General features: G+C 52.6%; 1 protein-coding gene across 6 annotated transcripts in view; it reads right to left on the bottom strand.

The window, feature by feature from the left end:
- Window positions 1–973: 973 nt before the first annotated feature.
- svila (supervillin a) overlaps window positions 974–16,208 on the bottom strand; it is a 42,135-nt gene continuing 26,900 nt past the window's right edge. For 3 of the 6 annotated variants that reach the window (XM_086190859.1, XM_086190855.1, XM_086190858.1), the window contains 25 exons: window positions 15,403–15,535; window positions 13,578–13,637; window positions 12,661–12,729; window positions 12,223–12,279; window positions 11,701–11,866; window positions 11,131–11,214; window positions 10,678–10,764; window positions 9,712–9,889; window positions 9,463–9,635; window positions 8,797–8,952; window positions 7,388–7,524; window positions 6,936–7,083; window positions 6,698–6,843; window positions 6,428–6,603; window positions 5,849–6,002; window positions 5,497–5,773; window positions 5,077–5,231; window positions 4,869–4,974; window positions 4,585–4,792; window positions 4,375–4,508; window positions 4,068–4,223; window positions 3,566–3,709; window positions 2,822–2,943; window positions 2,576–2,731; window positions 974–1,708 (listed from right to left, as the gene is read on the bottom strand). In XM_086190859.1, coding sequence (XP_086046985.1) covers window positions 1,622–1,708; window positions 2,576–2,731; window positions 2,822–2,943; window positions 3,566–3,709; window positions 4,068–4,223; window positions 4,375–4,508; window positions 4,585–4,792; window positions 4,869–4,974; window positions 5,077–5,231; window positions 5,497–5,773; window positions 5,849–6,002; window positions 6,428–6,603; window positions 6,698–6,843; window positions 6,936–7,083; window positions 7,388–7,524; window positions 8,797–8,952; window positions 9,463–9,635; window positions 9,712–9,889; window positions 10,678–10,764; window positions 11,131–11,214; window positions 11,701–11,866; window positions 12,223–12,279; window positions 12,661–12,729; window positions 13,578–13,637; window positions 15,403–15,535 — 3,469 coding nt within the window. In that variant the 3' untranslated portion in view covers window positions 974–1,621. The remainder of the gene's footprint in view (window positions 1,709–2,575; window positions 2,732–2,821; window positions 2,944–3,565; window positions 3,710–4,067; window positions 4,224–4,374; window positions 4,509–4,584; window positions 4,793–4,868; window positions 4,975–5,076; window positions 5,232–5,496; window positions 5,774–5,848; window positions 6,003–6,427; window positions 6,604–6,697; window positions 6,844–6,935; window positions 7,084–7,387; window positions 7,525–8,796; window positions 8,953–9,462; window positions 9,636–9,711; window positions 9,890–10,677; window positions 10,765–11,130; window positions 11,215–11,700; window positions 11,867–12,222; window positions 12,280–12,660; window positions 12,730–13,577; window positions 13,638–15,402; window positions 15,536–16,208) is intronic. The other 3 variants (XM_086190853.1, XM_086190856.1, XM_086190857.1) reach the window with 3 other exon arrangements.

Here is a 16,208-nt window from a genome sequence, read left to right as displayed (position 1 = left end):
GGTTTTTAAAATTCAGCAAACAGAAACCGTAAAGCTTCCGCAGCCGAGGTGATTTCTTGGTTTCCTGGACCCTCAGGAGACTCTGGTGTCCTCCCTACACTCCAGAGATTTCCAGACTTCCGTTTCTGGTACTGAAGAGGAACATCAGCTCCTCCTTCAAGCAGGTTCGAGATGAACAGCAACATCCCCCATCAGAGGCAGAACACGTGAACATGCTTGTCCCATCATACACGTTTAGCTGAACTTCTTCCTTCGTCTTCTTCACGAACCGTGACTTTACATCACAACAGGAAAATGCGACACTTGAAGCAGCTTCCGTTTCTCTGCATTGATCTTGGTAGTTTAGCGCTTGAGCTGCTCCGACTAAAACACGTCACAGTTCTTCTGAATTAGATCAATGGAACGTTTGCTCTGCTTCCTTCCTGCCGGCTACAGGAGCTGTGTGCCCCCCCGACGGTTGTCTGGAAAATAAAAGCTCCACATCCACCTGGATCACGAGATATCGGCCTTTAATTGCAGTTTAGGGTTTGTGTTTGCAGGGAGGCTGGCGCGTGGGCCGCGGAGCAACTGCTAACATTTGGGGGCAGATGTGGATATTTTTAAATTGTTAGGGAACATCACATGGAGCTGCAGGTCTGAGAGCAGCTCCACTTTGATCTTGTTCTGTTTAAATAGTAATTAGAGCTAAAAATACTGCAGTCTACATGTGGCCCACACCTGGATCCCTGTTAGTGATGAAGCTCTCAAAGGTCCTGTGACAGCACCCAGGTGGGAATTCTATTAGTAGTCAGTGCAGCCTTTACTCCTTTAATTCTATAAAATCAACATCCAGCAGTGACACATAAAGTCTACACCGTAGCCGTAGTTGGGGATTCTGCCGGAGCACCAGATCAGAGCTCGGTGCTCTACCGCCCTCTGCTGGAGGATCAGGGGAAGTGCAGAACTTTGACACTCGACATCAAACGTGTTGACATCATCTTCCAAGGTTTATTTCTCTATTAGTTCTTGATATCACAAAGAGTCTTTTAAAATGCAGACTAGGATCTGTATAGAAACTGTACACAGAAGCAAGGCACTATACACTGGAGCGTTCAGGAATCAAACACATGGCCGCCGCCGCCCGACAGTAGCAACACTCGAGGCATCACGTGGAGCAGCTGCGCCTGTACAGCAGGTTATTTCAACATATGACACAAGAACATTCATCCTACAACTCCTCACTGCGCTCAGTGATACTCTGGAACGGTCTTTTACAAAAGGCCCTACATGGATTTGATATAAATATAAATTATTTTTAATGCACAAACATACAAGAATAGCAACGTTTCTGATGTGGAGCAAGCTGGCCGGCGTGCTCCGCTCCGACCGAAAGCGGGAAGGCGTCTGCGGTTTGGTTCATGTGTACATGCACGTGTGTGGGTGTGGAGAAGCGCCGCCGCCGCACGGACCTGCACCAACACTGGCACGGAGGAGAACAGAGGACAAGAAGCTGGCCCGCCTCTCAACCCCGCCCCCTCCCTCCAGCCGCTGCCGCTGCCGCGTCAGGACATGAACACAAAAGAGGAGACTGCAGACTCCGGAGCTGCTCCCTGAAGTCCTCGGTGTCGCTCTGATCCCAACATTAGAAGAGGCCTTTGGCCTTCTTCAGGTTGACCTGCTTCCAGCCGGGCATGGCGCCGTACTCCTCTCTGCTCATCTCCAGGGCTTTCTGGGAGGTAAACAACAACAATGCCACAATTAGAACGACAACAACAACACTGCATGTGTGTGGTGGTGGGGAGAACTCTCGTGCATCAGTGAGGTTCATTCTTCAGTTCACACACTTCCTGTCTGAGGACGTGGGAGGAGTCAGTACGAGTCAGTGCGACATGCTGAGACCACGCAGACAAGTAAGACAGAGTGATAAACCGAGGGATGGTGGATGGAGGTGAAGAGTGAGACTGGAGTGCAACAGCAGCCTGGGCCGTCCATGCCAGTGAACTCACCTTCCCAGAAGCCTCAACGCTCTGTGGGGGGGGGGGCAAGACAAGAGGGACGAGGCGGGACGACAAAGGAACGCAAAAGACAGGAAGAAAAAAACAAGTGGAATTAAAGAAGGATGAATAATCAATACACACACATAAATGCACACATACACACACACACACACACACACAAACAAAACACTGGAATTGGAGTTGATGTACTTGTACTTGCTAAAACTGCAGTACTGGGCTGGCTCAGGAGTCTTCTGAGCCTCATTTAAGGTAAAATTATGTTTGTGACTCAATTTAGGTTCCAGTCTTCAGCAGGAAGCGGCCGGCTCAGGGGGGGCAAGTACAGTACTGGAGCACACTCATTTACTCCAGGTACCAGTATGAGGCCCCGCTGTCAGCACTGATACACACACACACACACACACACACACACACACACACACACACACACACACACACACACACACACACACACGTTTGTTGTTACACGTGTATTCAGGTCCTCAGTGAGTCTCAGGTGCATTTACACCTGAAAGGTCATGTGATCACGTAGTGTCTGGATTTGAATTCCAGGTGTAAAGTAGATGACAGCGTCTTACCTGGAAGTCCTCGTCTGACAGGTAGACCTCCAGGCGGAGAGGGTCGACGCCCTCGGGCAGCGGCCGCGCCACGAGCTCCTCCAGAGGGTAGGTGGTCTTACACAACCTGGCCAGCACATCCTCCACCAGGATTATCTGGTTACACACCTCTGCTTCCTGCCAACACACACACGCCCAATTGGACAGCTGATACCGGTGATCGTGGCACTGCCAGTGCTGCGGTCATGTGATGTCACGCCCACCCACCCTCTCGGTGATCTCAGCGATGTCCTCCCGGTGCTCCCAGCTGGGGAACATGTTGGTGAAGGTGAGCGGTTCCAGGCCCGCGTGGATCAGGTACGCTTTAGGAGGCTTCTTCTGGTTCTTCTCTGGAACCGAGACAGAGGCGGTCAGCAGGGCGTCAGGCCGGTGATTCTGTTCTCTAGCAGGTCGCGTTTCGTCCGTGAGCCGCGGAAACACTGAGGAATCGTTTCACTACAACACCTGAACACAAGTACTGACCCACGTCACAGTACCAGGATCACGTACTAAGTACTTTATACACGGTCAAAGGGCGGCAACGTTCAAGTTCCTTATTTCCAATCAGTTTGAAGCAAAGATTAAATACTCTCCGTTAGGGATGAGTGAGAACACCAGTATCTTATCTGTACTGGAGGGGGCGGGGTTTAATCTGGAAGTGGGTGGGGCTTGAGCCAGAATGTGGGGCTTGACATGGAAATGTGTATTATTTGCTGAATTGGTTTCACAAACTAAAAGGGATTGATCAGAAGTTGCTGCACTTCTTATTTATCAGGAAGAAAATCCTGATGCTGGTCCAGAGTCAGACTCGTGACTCTCACCGCTGGTGAGGAACACTCAGCCGCGCCTCAGCGCCGGGCCAGCTGACCTGCTGCTCCCTGCTCATTTGTTACTGTCAGACAGGAGCAGGTTGATGGAGGAACAAAACCTGAACAGTGAACCAGCAGCAACGGCAGGAGTGAAGCAGAGTACCTGAGCAGTACTGCAGTACCGTCTCCATAGCGCACTTCCTGTCTGAGTCCCAGCGGATGCGGGCCGAGCCGGTGCTCTCACTGTCCTGAGGCCACCAGCCCTGCCACAGGTACACCTCATGATGGTTGTCCACCAGGAACAGAGCTGGACACACAACCGCAGCACACTGTCATGAGTCATCACACACACGTGTGTGTGTGTGTGTCCTTGTACTTGCTTCATATTGAGGACAAGAATGAGTATTTAACCAACAGAGTGAGGACATTTTTGGAAAGGGAGGACATTTTAGCCGGTCCTCACATCTTCAGAGGGTCATTTGAAGGTCAAGTCTTGGTTTTAGGGTCAAGGTTAGGATCAGGTTCTGGTTAGGTTTAGGGTCAAGGTTAGGATCAGGCAGTCAGCTGAGATGGTTAGGGTTAGGGGGAGGGGCTAGGGAATGTAGTGCGTCAGTTGAAAGTCCTCACAAAGATTTAAGTACAAGGATGTGTGTGTGTGTGTATACCTGGTTGGGAGGCTGAATACAAGTCCTCCTGCAGGAAAGGCATGGAATTAACCCTCCTGGGGTCTCTGGCTGGGTAGAGAAACTCCACAGCGACAAACTCCCCCGAGCTGCTGCTCAGTTGGTACAGTCGAGGTGTGAAGTTGAACCTGCCAGGGTCTGAGGGTCAAAGGTCAACACAGATGACACATTAACAGGCGCTCCACAACACCCACAGCCTCCAACGGAACATGGCGGGCACTATTGCTGCTGATAAATACTCTAAGTTAGGTGTGTGTGTGTGTGTGTGTGTGTCCCCTGTTCCTCCCACCCTGCAGCATGCAGTCGTAGGCCTTCCTGTCCCTCCTGCCCAGAGCCTCCCAGAAGCTGGCAGGCTCAGCTCCTTCGTCACACTCTTGGATGGTGACGTTGCTGCTGCTGTGGAGGCCGGCCTCCAGGGGACAGCTGGACACAAACAGAAGGGTCACACTGATGATGATGAGGATGATGATGTCACTCGTGTGGGATCGGTTCCACTCACTGTTCTCGGATCTTGCTGGCGGCGGTGTGCGCGACGTTCCGTGTGTGAGTCTGAGCCTTGCAGCCGTGCCACAGGTATATGAGCGCCTGGCTGACGCTCAGCAGCACCATGGACACCCTGGAGCGCAGGCTGCTGCAGTGACACGCCACCTCCAGCAGGTGGCTCTCCACCTCCACCTCCCCGCGCACGCAGTACAGGCGCCAATCATCTGGGAGGAAGAGAAGCAGAGGTGAGTGGCAGGGACAGGAGAACCAGGTGTGTGTCAAAGCTGTCGGGAGTCCTACTCTGGGAGGTCTCCTCTTCCTCCTCCCTCTTCCCTGAGTGGATGATCATCCCTCCACGGAAGCATTGCAGGAAGCTGGGAGGCTCTTTACCCTGCTGGACCTGCACCTGGACCACCAGCAGGGGACCAGACCAAGAGATGAGAAACTTTAGAGGGGAGCTGAACATGGACACGTGAAGAGAAGAGCGTGCGCGTGTGTGACTGTGTACCTGCGCCCCTCTCTCCTCGTCCAGCTCAACTGTCATCAGTGCCGACGTTCCCTTCTCACTGACGGTGGAGTTGCGTCCCTGCCAGAAGAAGTAGCAGCACTTCTCTTTCCCGGCGCCGGCCGTCTTCAGCTGCTCCGGGTTCTGTCTCTTCCCCACTGACGGACCCGGATCAGAGGAGAGACACGTTAGTGAGATGCTCGGCGGACTGAGCGCTGGCACCCAGAGACATCGGAGTAGACTGCTTGTTTACTGTCTCCGATCCCGAGGGATTCAGAGGAGTTACACAGCATGCTAGGATCCAACCTCATCACATGATACGAGACTGTTAATACGACTTTGATGATTAGAAAGACACACTCAGGTGTGTGTGAGTGTGCTTGTGGTGTTCAGGCGATGGAGCACCTGTGTGAACACACTCACCTGCCGTGCTGACCATGTACTTCCACTTCACCACGTACGTATCGCCGTCATGGAACTGGCCGATGCTCTGCCGTGGCAGGCGGCTGTAGTCAAACTCCAGGATGTGCCACACCTCCACCACCTGTGTGCTGATGTCGTAGCTCCTCCAGTCCTCACCCTCCACCAGCCCGTAGCCTCGGCCCACGTTGAAGCCCTCCAGGACGGTGCAGACGGGCACCTGATGGAGAGGCATCATCAGGGAGGCGTCGTAGGCCCGGGGCTGGTCAGCCGACTGCTCCTGAGAGGAGAGGAGTGAAGATGTGAGCCTTCAGCGTGACACACCCACGGCGCCGGCAGCGGAGCGCCGCTCTACCTTTGGATCACTGGTGGGGTTCCTGCTGGGTCCCGTGGGGCTGGGGGTCTTCCTGGAGTCGCTCCAGTCCAAGAACTTCTCCTTGAACAGGGTGGTTTCATTGTGATGGGTCAGTCGGCCGAACACAGCCCAGTCAGGGCGGCCCTGGCCCATCCTGCAGCGGACAGGAACCACAGGGTTAAGACGGAGAGGTTTGAATCTGTTGATGAAGCTAATAAAAGCTCTACAGTCCTGCAGAGAAACCCTGAAACCCAGACTGATGACGTTTTGCCGGCAGCTGATCTAACAGCAGGATGAACTTAAAAGCTGATCGACAGAAAACATCCAAGCTGACAATTTGCTACCCAGGCTGATCCACGGCGGCACCACCGCGTCCCCTTCATTCACTCCAGCATTACTGAGCACTTCTTTCATCAGTTTCATCCGTTCTTTCCTGCTTTGACAAAGATCTGCAGGACTAACAGGTTGATGCTGCCGCCTGGTTTAATGGTGTGTGTGCTTTTGTGAAAGGCTGAGAACGTCTCCTCTGAAGGACTCAGAAAAAGACGGGACTCGTCTCTACGCGTTTGTGCCCCGTACTTAGGAATGAGCGGGTTGCACTCTCCCGGGTCCAGTGGGTTGATGTCACAGTTGGTGTAGTCGAAGGTTCCGTTCCACAGGTGCTTGGCCAGCTGGAAGGCCACCTTCCTCTGGGCCAGCGTCACCTCCTTCCCGTGCCAGATGTACATCTCACTGCCAAAGTCAAAAACCAGAACCTGCGCCGGAAACAAACACTTGTTTTCAATCCAGAACGATGAACTTCTGTGTGAAAGGTCAAAATAGTTCAGGTAGTGACTTGTGCTGTCGGACCTCCTTCGGGTTGAGGAGGCAACATCGGGGCATCTTGGCCCAAAAATCATCATCTGGGACCAACTTGTTCTCCATCAGACGGTAAATACAGTTGGTCTCCACGATGGCGCCCTCGTACAGCTCGTCCTCGTCGGGCGTTCCAGCAGCTATGAAGAGAGAGAGAGAGGGAGGAGGAGGGACAGCAGGAGTAAGAAGATGACGGCCTCCACTGTTACACTGTTTAGATATGAAGTCATACACTGGTAGGTGGTCTGGCCTCCCAGGATCTTCCAGAACTCCTTGGTGGCGTGGCTGTTTGCACCCCCCGCCTCCTCAATGATCTGGACCTGGTTAGCGCGACAGCCCAGGTCCCTCTTGCTCTGGATGAAGTTGGCCAACTCTGATGCCTGGAAGGAAATGAAAGGCTTTGTTTTGTGTTCTTTCACTCGTGCGGACAAGAAAGCTGGAAACCGACTGCTGCTTCAAATCTGCCTCCAAAAGCCACTACAGAGTCAAATCAAGAGTGTGTTCACTTTGTCAAACGAGACAGGAAACAACGAGCCGTGTGTCTGAGTCAGATGAGGTCAGCGTGGCGTCCCGCCAGGCAAACCTCAGCAGACCTGCCCAACAGTGGCCCCCCACTTCCTGAACACCCCCTTGACACACATTCTCACTTCCTGTGTCACTGCTGCTTCCAAAGGTGAGACTTACCTTGTTCTTCTCAATGATGTTGGCGAACTCTCCAGTCCAGATGAAGCAGTGATGAGGAGTGATGAGCAGGAAACAGTCGCCGCTGTTCAGGGAGGACGCTCTGGGCTCCACCAGCCTGGTCTGGACGTGCCGCCGACCTAGTCACACACACACACACACACACACACACACACACACACACACACACACACACACACCACCCCCTCATCAATTACAGGCGATGAGGGTGACTGTTAAGGCCACCAGGCCGATGGTTGTCATGGAGACAATATGCCAGCCTGTATACAAACATTCAGCTGTTCTCTTAATTCTTAAAACCACTTTAAAACACTTGTCTGGAAATAATCTCTAGGCTGTTCAGGGCCTCGGAGGCTGTGATTGACAAGTCAAAGGAGCCAATCAGAGCCCAGCAGAAGCTCCTCTGCAGCAGGTTTGACAGCAGTAACCCAGTCCGGTGGACTTGGTCTGGATTCGTCACGGTGGGGTCTGGAGGCGCGTGAGGTGACCTGGGGATGAGGATTTAGAGCCGCAGCCGTCAGCAGCAGACGTGCGGAGGAGGAGCCACCGCACCAAAAGAGAGCATCTCTTATTTTAGATATCCCCTGGAGAGAGCAACCCTGGAGCAGCCTCCTCCGGCGGGCCGCCAGACGCAGCCATCCATTTTTCCAGTGATTGAATGTGGCAGCAGCTAAAGACTCACTAGCAGAAGATATGATATGATATCCAGATATGACACGTTTTCGCCAAACCAGCTTGATTAGATAAGAAAACGGTGAGACACGTATCAGAGGGCACATCTTGATGGAGGCGTAATTGTTGACTGCTCTCGTACTGGCTCATCGGCGCCACGAGAGGAGCTTCCATCCCCACATGACCATCAGCTGCTGCTTCACTCTTTTGTTAGGCACAAAACGCGGCTGAACAACTGAAATGACCACCAAAATAAAAACACCAGTCAGGTGCCTCATTGTGTGTGTGCGTGTGTGTGATTTAAATTTGACTGACAGCTGGCAACACAAGCACCCTGGACCTCACAGCTGTCGTCACATTGTGATTTAAAGATCATCGAATCCTGACCAGCATCGCGTCGAGGTGCTAGATGTGACATCACCTTTTCCAGCTGAGTTCATGTTGACCAGCTGCCAGAATCCACAAGGACACCCTTTCAGCTCCAGGAAGCAGTGCAGTCGAGGAGCAGGGAAACAAGAGCTCACGTTGTGTCAGTTCGTCCGTGCCAACTTCAACAGTACAAAAATATACTGGGGAAAACAAAACACTATTTGCTCTTTTTAGGAATGAAATCCTTCTGTCGGCTGTTAAACTGGAAACCACGACCTTGGCAACCCTGCTGGGGGTCCGGCACCTGTCTGTGTACAGCTGGGCGACAGCGACCTGTCCGCGCTACTGACCTTTGACCTGCAGGAGCATGAGCTTCTTGTACGGCACGGCGCTGTTGTTGGACATTTGCTCTGAGATGTTGACGCTGCGCAGGTTGACGTTACTGAAGTTCTCCTTGCTGGCGAGCCCAGCTAGAGCCACCTCGGAGAACCCGGAGTTCTTACTCACTGCAGCCAACAGAAGAGAACAGAGAGGAAAATGAGGCAGAGGGCAGGGACACGCGTCATCTGAGCCTGACAGGAGACCATCTACATGATGAGGGGGCGGGCAGGAGTGCCTGTGGGCTCCCTGAGGTCTCAACATGAGCTGAAAAACACGTGAGATGCTAACAAACAAAGCTGAGCTCTGACCCGCTCAGGACAATGAGAGGAACCCGGGCTCAGATCCAGGTAGGGTGCCTGCAGGCCCCAGAGGAGCTCATCAGGGTGGATCCTCATCTGAGACTCAGAGATTGAGACGCGTGTTCTGACGGTTCCTCTTGCAGCGAATGAACACCAATACGTATTAATTCCACCAGGTATTGACAGAGGAGTCTGACATGAAGCTGACAGACTCATGAATCTGCTCCTAAACCGCCGCAACTCGCCATCTTCAGAAATTTAATGATTCTGAATACACGCTAAGCCCCCGGTCACATGATGTGTCCCCGTGTGTTGGTGCTCATCATCCTCGCTCACTCTTCTCAGCCTTCATCCTTCTGCTCTCCAGCAGGCCGATGTTGAGTCTCTGCTCTGTGTACTCGTGTCGGATGTCCTCTCTGGCGGCGAGCATCTTCAGAGGGTTCCTAGACGCCTGGACGTTACGGGTCGGCCGCACCGCTCGCTTGTGCTGCACCATCGCTGATGTCAGCCTGAGGAGAGGTCACAGGTTAAAGGTCATTGATTCCAGGAGTTCACAACAGTTGACTCCTGGCAGTGAGAACTTACTTTGGCGCCTGGGTGCCGAAGATGGCGTCAAAGTCGTCGTCTATCTCCACCTTGTTGGTGGCGGCGGGCAGCTCCTCCACCTGGCGGTAAAACTTGGTGAAGGTTTCATCCTCCAGGCTCATTACTTCCTTCACCTTCTTCTCCGTTACTGTGACGGTGACATCAGGAAGTCCAGACACTGACGGGACGAGACACAGTCACAGCACGCAACGTTTATTACTTGGCTCATGTTGCCATGGAAACAGTGAGACTGGCAAATGAAAGTGAAACATTTTATTTTTGTCTGTGATTCATGATTTTATTGATCAGGAATCAATTAATTAGCCGGGAGCCAGTTGTTCATTACGGCGACTTTCCCGGGATTCAGACAATCAATAGAAACCTGGTGTCAATCAGAACCCTGGACCGTTGCCGGGCTGTCCCGACGACGCCACAGCGCTCTGACAAGGTTTTACTGACTGTTACCGCAACACAAAGTCCTGCACGCTCACGGCTGGATGCAGACACAAAAACTGTAAAAGATGTTCATGTTCACATCCTCCAGCTCAGCCACATTCTAGTCATGTGACTGGGGATCAGCTGATCAATCATGGCTGCCCACTTATGATGAAGAGAGCCCAGGTTGATGTTTTCACAGGATCTGGTTCATGCTCTCCATTAGGATGGAGTTATGTTGTTCAAACACTCTTTGCACAGGATTCTGAAGTTATTTCTCAAGTTGTCACAGTTCCTAGCGATGACTAAAGGCATCTGGAGCTCGGGGGGTTAATCCAGACCGACGTGCTGCTGCGAGGACTTGGAGCTTAAAGATGAGAAGATGAAGGGTCTTTTCTGTTCTTTCAGACTAATTAATTCACGGAAGAAGGCAACCTTCAGAGAGCCACAGTAGCCACACCTGTGTGGGCGTCACGGAGGCGGGGCTACACTCACACGTCACTCTAGTGAACACAAGTGAATGCAACGGACCTTTACTGTTGATCTTCCCCAGGAAGGACTCCAGTTTATCCAGCTTCCTGTCTGACTCCAGGTTCAGGTCCGGTACAGCCTTGATCTCTACACACACACACACACACACACACACACACGCACACACGCATGCACGCACGCACACACACACACACCCTTGTTAGAGCCACATGTTTACGGTGTGTCTGATGGTAGCACACACATCATCTGCATCTCACACTGCTGAGCCTGCTGTTGAACCATGAAAGGGCAACAAAGTGCTGCTATTTCTTGTGAACTCTTTGAGGGCATCTGGAGCCCCGAGGACACCTCCTCTCCTGCCTTCCTTTCAAGTTTCAAGCCACTAATCATCTGAATCCTCTACAGACACGCGGTCCACTGGTCTGTGATACACACGGTTCCACACTTTCCAAACCCAGAGAACACACACCAGCGGACCGGGTCAGGACTGACCTTCGTATGGTTTGGAGATGGCCGGGCTACTGTTCTTGGGTTTGGACGCTGCTGGTGACTGCAGGGCGGCGGGGGAGGCCAAACCTGATCACACAAAAACAAGCACGACGTCATCACACCGCTGGGCGTCCGCTGGAACAGTTACAACTCCACAGACATCCACTCAGGGGATCCGTTGTTCTCTGTCTCATTATTTCACATTCTTGCGTATAAATACTTACTTCTGCGAAGAAAATGTACGCGTTATTAATCGTACAGAGTAGCGCTACCTCTGAGTGTTGAGGGCCTGCAGACCAAGACTGGGACTCGCGTGATGAGCAGCAGCACTGCTGCACGTAGACACAACAACAGGAGACAGACCATCCAGACCACACACTTGTGATGCTAGAGTGACTCATCACCGTCCTCAGACCCCTGCCACTTCTGAGACCAAATCAAGAGCTGAGCGCTAGAGAGAGGAAAAGAGTGGGGGAGAGAGGGAGCGGGGGAGAGGGAGAGGGGGAGAAGGAGTGGGGGAGAGAGGGAGAGGGAGAGGGAGTGGGGGAGAGAGGGAGACGGCTGGCCACTGACCTTTCTTGACCATGCGTGCAGCCACGGTGAACTGAGTGGAGTCGTTGGCGGCGCCGTGACCTCTGGTCTTCCAGGCCTCCTCCTGAGCTACGATCTGCTGCTTCCTCTCATGGATGGACATGTGAGCCTCCACCTTCTGGGGCTCCGTCTGGGCCTCCGTCACCCTCTGGAACAACACAGACGCTCAGCTGAACTCATCAGCAGTTACTGTTGTCAGTGGATTTTCCCAGCCGCTGATGTTACTAAACACATGGAAGCAAAGCAAAAGAGGCTGGGGTGGGGGTGGGGTGAGGCTGGGGTGGGGGGGCTGACACACAGGGAGCCTCTCTTTGAACACACACCCTTTACACGCTCCTCCTCCGGGTGCACATGCAACCGGAGGCACTAGAATGAAACAAGTGTCACTCAACAAGTGGAACCCAGCAGTTCTGTGGGGGGCCTGGTGAGGTCTGAACACACAGGCTGCTGGGGGGTGGGGGTGGGGGGCAGCCAGAGCACTGTACACAGTTTTGTCAAGGTCACCTTCCGTCTCCAGGGGTGTCTGTCATCCACCTGCAGGGGTCTGGGAGATCTGGTGGGCTTCACAGCCGGAAGGAGGGATGAAGTAAGAAAGACAGGCAGAGGATGAAGAGATGAGGATGAAATGATAAAATGACCAGACAGCAGTGAACGTCTGAACTCTCCACGTGCCAGAAGCTGCAGCGGCCGCCATGCTTCGTCTTTGCGAAGCTTTGCGAAAGTGGCGTGAAACACTCGAAGCACGACCGCCGATATTAATGAGCCGCTGCCAGCAGAGGAAGCAGAAACCCTTTCAGGGTCAAAGGTCGTTTAATGTGACAGTGTGCGGTGTCAAGTAAACGCCAGCTGAGCCGGGCCGCATCATTAACGATGGGGCTGTTGTTGTTTGCAGATGAAAAACAGAGATTAGTGGGGGGGCGGGGATGTGATGCAGCCTCCTACCTGATTGACTGACTCCTCAGGGAAAGGAGGCTCAGGAGGAGAGCAGGCAGAGGAGGCCAAGACTGGCTCCTACAGAGGCCACAGAAACAAAGATGGAGGGTGAGTGAGAGCCTCGCAGCCGCAGGCTTCTACTCCAGCAGAAGTTCTCTCATGTTTCATCAGAATGTTGACCCGAGTCACAACTCCCTTCCAGTTTTGATGTTTATCACTCCCTGATCAAACTAAAACAGAAGGGGAGCGTCTCTGCGCCCTGGCCCGGTGACCTCAGCAGACAGAGAGGCGGAGAAACCTGGTCAGAGGAGGAGGAGCAGACTGGTGCTGCTCTGTGGTCAAATGTTACTTCCACTAGGTGGCGCTGGGGGACACAAACTTCCTGTAGGTGTTGTAGCTGGAGCTCGGGTGAAGGCAACACAGTGTCATGTGATGTGTGTTCCACCAGTTTACTTCCTGTACCTGCTAGATGGCGCTATGACTCAACCGACCAACATTTAACGAACTCCTCTTTGAGCCAGGCTCCGCCCCTCCAGCCAGTTTGGTGAAACTCAGCTGCTGCCACCAGACCAATGAGCTGCCGGGTCATGGCCGCTCAACCAGGAACGCCCAGCTGGTGCACAACCACACCGGAGGCGTGGCTGAGGGTATGAGGTCACTCTGTCAATATGAGACCCTACAAAAGGCACAGCAACTGAACACTGTCATCATGTGTGTCCTGATGGTAACACACACACACGCACATGGGTGTATTCATCAGGAGAGCATGCTAACAGCCAGGAAATACTGTGAATGACATCATTTTAGATTAATCCAATTTGTATGCACTTGATGAGGGAGAGCGTGTGTGTGTGTGCGTGCGAGAGAGAGAGAGAGAGAGAGAGAGAGAGAGAGAGAGAGATTCTGTCCTCCCACACCAGCCTTACCCATATCTGGTCGGACACAGCGAACTCATCCATCATCATCATCATCAGTTCTTCGTCGCCCTACAGACAAGCAGCCGCAGAAAGAAGGGACAGGTTTGTGAGGTTGCCTGGTGGACGCGTGCATCACGGCCGCATCGTCAGGCACAACAATCACAGTCTTGATACGATTCGTTTTCTATCTGCCTGATTCTTCGGGGTCGTTGATCTCACGCAGGACACGGACCCGGTCGAGTCCACGAGCTCAGATGAGGCTGGCAGCGCCTCTGACCTCACAGAGCTCCGCTTCTTTAGTTTCCTCAGTCGAGTTTTAGAGAGAAACAGTCAGAGAGTCCAGTCTAGGCGGATCCGGCCAGTGACACTGACTACAGAGTCTCCTCTCACCGAGCGGCGCCTCAGGGAGAAGAAGGGGCCAAACCCTTACCCTTGGTGGGCCACCCCTGACCTTGGGGGGCCGCCGGCCCGAAGTTAACCCATGTTGTTCTCTTGCTTCCCTCGCATCAAACTGACGGCCTGAACCGAGTGTCATTCTGCTGCCTGACTTACATTTGAGAAATATTTAAGACAGAGAGTGACTGCCAATCGCACAGGACGGACAGCTGGGGTTTAGCACCGTGGTTAATACTCCCTGAATTCAGCTTCCTTGACCTTAGTGAGGCGCAACCTCCTAAGTGATTCTGTCTCTCTGATAGTGATGACATCACTGCACTGATGGACAAACGCACTTTTTCCAGTCGAAACCAAAATGGCGTCATAGCAAAAAAAGCAAAGAGCTGAGCTGAGCCGATGACCACAACCACGTGCTGACGTGCAGCTGAAAAAACTCTGATAGGGAGGTGAGCACATCGACAGCTGGAGCCCCCGCCCGTGCCCCCCACCCCACCCGCCGATGCCAACAGAGACACACGCCACATGCAGAGGAACAAGAGGTTTATTTTCAAAAGGATGAAGGACATGCAGACAGAGAGAAAGACAAACAGAAGAATGAACTGATACAGGAAACATGCAGCTGACAGGAAGCTGGAACACACAACACTCGGCCATAGCTGACCCTCGACCTCTGACCTCACATGTCTGCGTGTGTGTGAGTGAGTGTGTGAGAGGGTGATTCAACCACAAATGAAGTGAAATGATGAAATGAAGTGTGACTCAAATATTTATTCTCCCAGATTAAAGCAACCAACATTTTGTTTAGGCAGTATTCCAGAGACAAAAAGCTGTTACGTACGGAGGTCACGTTTCCTCACCGGGGATGAAAACACACACGAGAGAGAATGAAACCCTGCCAACCGGTAATTAGGGTTGCTTCGTGGTCGTCACACGCCACACATCTGCTCGCACCTGAGAGTCAACTGCGTTTTTGAAAAAATAATCAACTTCATATGTAGTACTACCTTTGTGGTACTCCCTCCCTCCCTCATCCCTCATTCATTCATGCCAGGTGGTCACCAGCTCATCAGGTGCTGCGTGGCAACAGACGGCAGGTTGTACATGTTCAAGACACACGTGTAGTTATTTTCTCTGAACGTGTATATTAAGACCTTGATGTACCCCAGTAGAACCAGTAGAAGCCCCAACAGCAGACTGGATCTCTTCCAGCCAAGAGTACACATCAATCAGTGATACAAACGATACAGATGTGAGAGAGAACAGAGAAAAGAGACCAAAGAACACAGAGCCTCTCTGATCGCTGCAGGACCCAAAGTCTTGGCGCTCTTCATCAATCAGATGATCAGAACGCAGCACGCAGTCGCCGACATGCACGGGCGAGTCCTAGCGAGTCAGGGGAGGCGACTGTGTCAGGTGAGTGTGCAGGTCAGGTGGTTACCTTCCTCTTGAAGCTCTGCTCCAGCTCCCACAGCTGAGCGTGCTCATCGCCCACGGCAACCTTCACCACATCCTGCTTCTTATTGATCCGGTTCCTCCAGTCCTCCTCGCCGCTCTTCTTCAGCAAAGCCACTCTGAGCAAAGACAAAGTTCGACTTAAGTTGTGCTGAATACACGAGTCACATGACCAAAACATCCTCACAGAAAAAGAGTCCACCAGCAGAATTACTCAGCACCGACGAACAGTGGCTGTAATTTCTCTGGTGAAAAAGGGATCAGCGAGATTTCAGGTCAGAGCCGATGAATGTCTGGCGAATCGGCTGCATGCCGTCATCTTCACACAATGCAGCGTTTGCGCTCAGGTGGCGACTGCGTTCTAGGCGAGCCACCATGTTGTTACTGAAGTTAACAGAGCGACATCCCAGACGTCAACTGGCTCATCCGTTCATCCGAGGAAATCAACCGCCATTTTTATGAGTTTTTCCTCTTAGTTGTTAATCACTCCAGCTGATTAAGAGCCTCGACAGCTGATGTTGCTATGGGAACAGGCAGGGTGGCTTTAGAGACCACATGTGTCACATGTTCTGACACAAACCTGCAGCAAGTATTGCTCACATGTTACTGGACTGTTGTGTCATCCATGAACACATCAAACTGTGGACAAACTAACACAGTTAGGTGACGCGTACAGAGAGGTGCGTCCTCCTCGTGTTTGTTGAGAGGTTGCCGAGCAACCAGCAGAGACTTTAGATCCTGCTGAAGCACTGGTGTGCCTCTGTGACTCCAAAGAACGTTGATTTGATGAGA

This window comes from Aulostomus chinensis, chromosome 21, assembly GCF_037954235.1.
Source record: "Aulostomus chinensis isolate RoL2024-O1b breed Wild chromosome 21, RoL_Achi_v1.0, whole genome shotgun sequence".
Classification (NCBI taxonomy): domain Eukaryota; kingdom Metazoa; phylum Chordata; class Actinopteri; order Syngnathiformes; family Aulostomidae; genus Aulostomus; species Aulostomus chinensis.
This window is presented reverse-complemented; position numbering and strand designations above follow the sequence as displayed.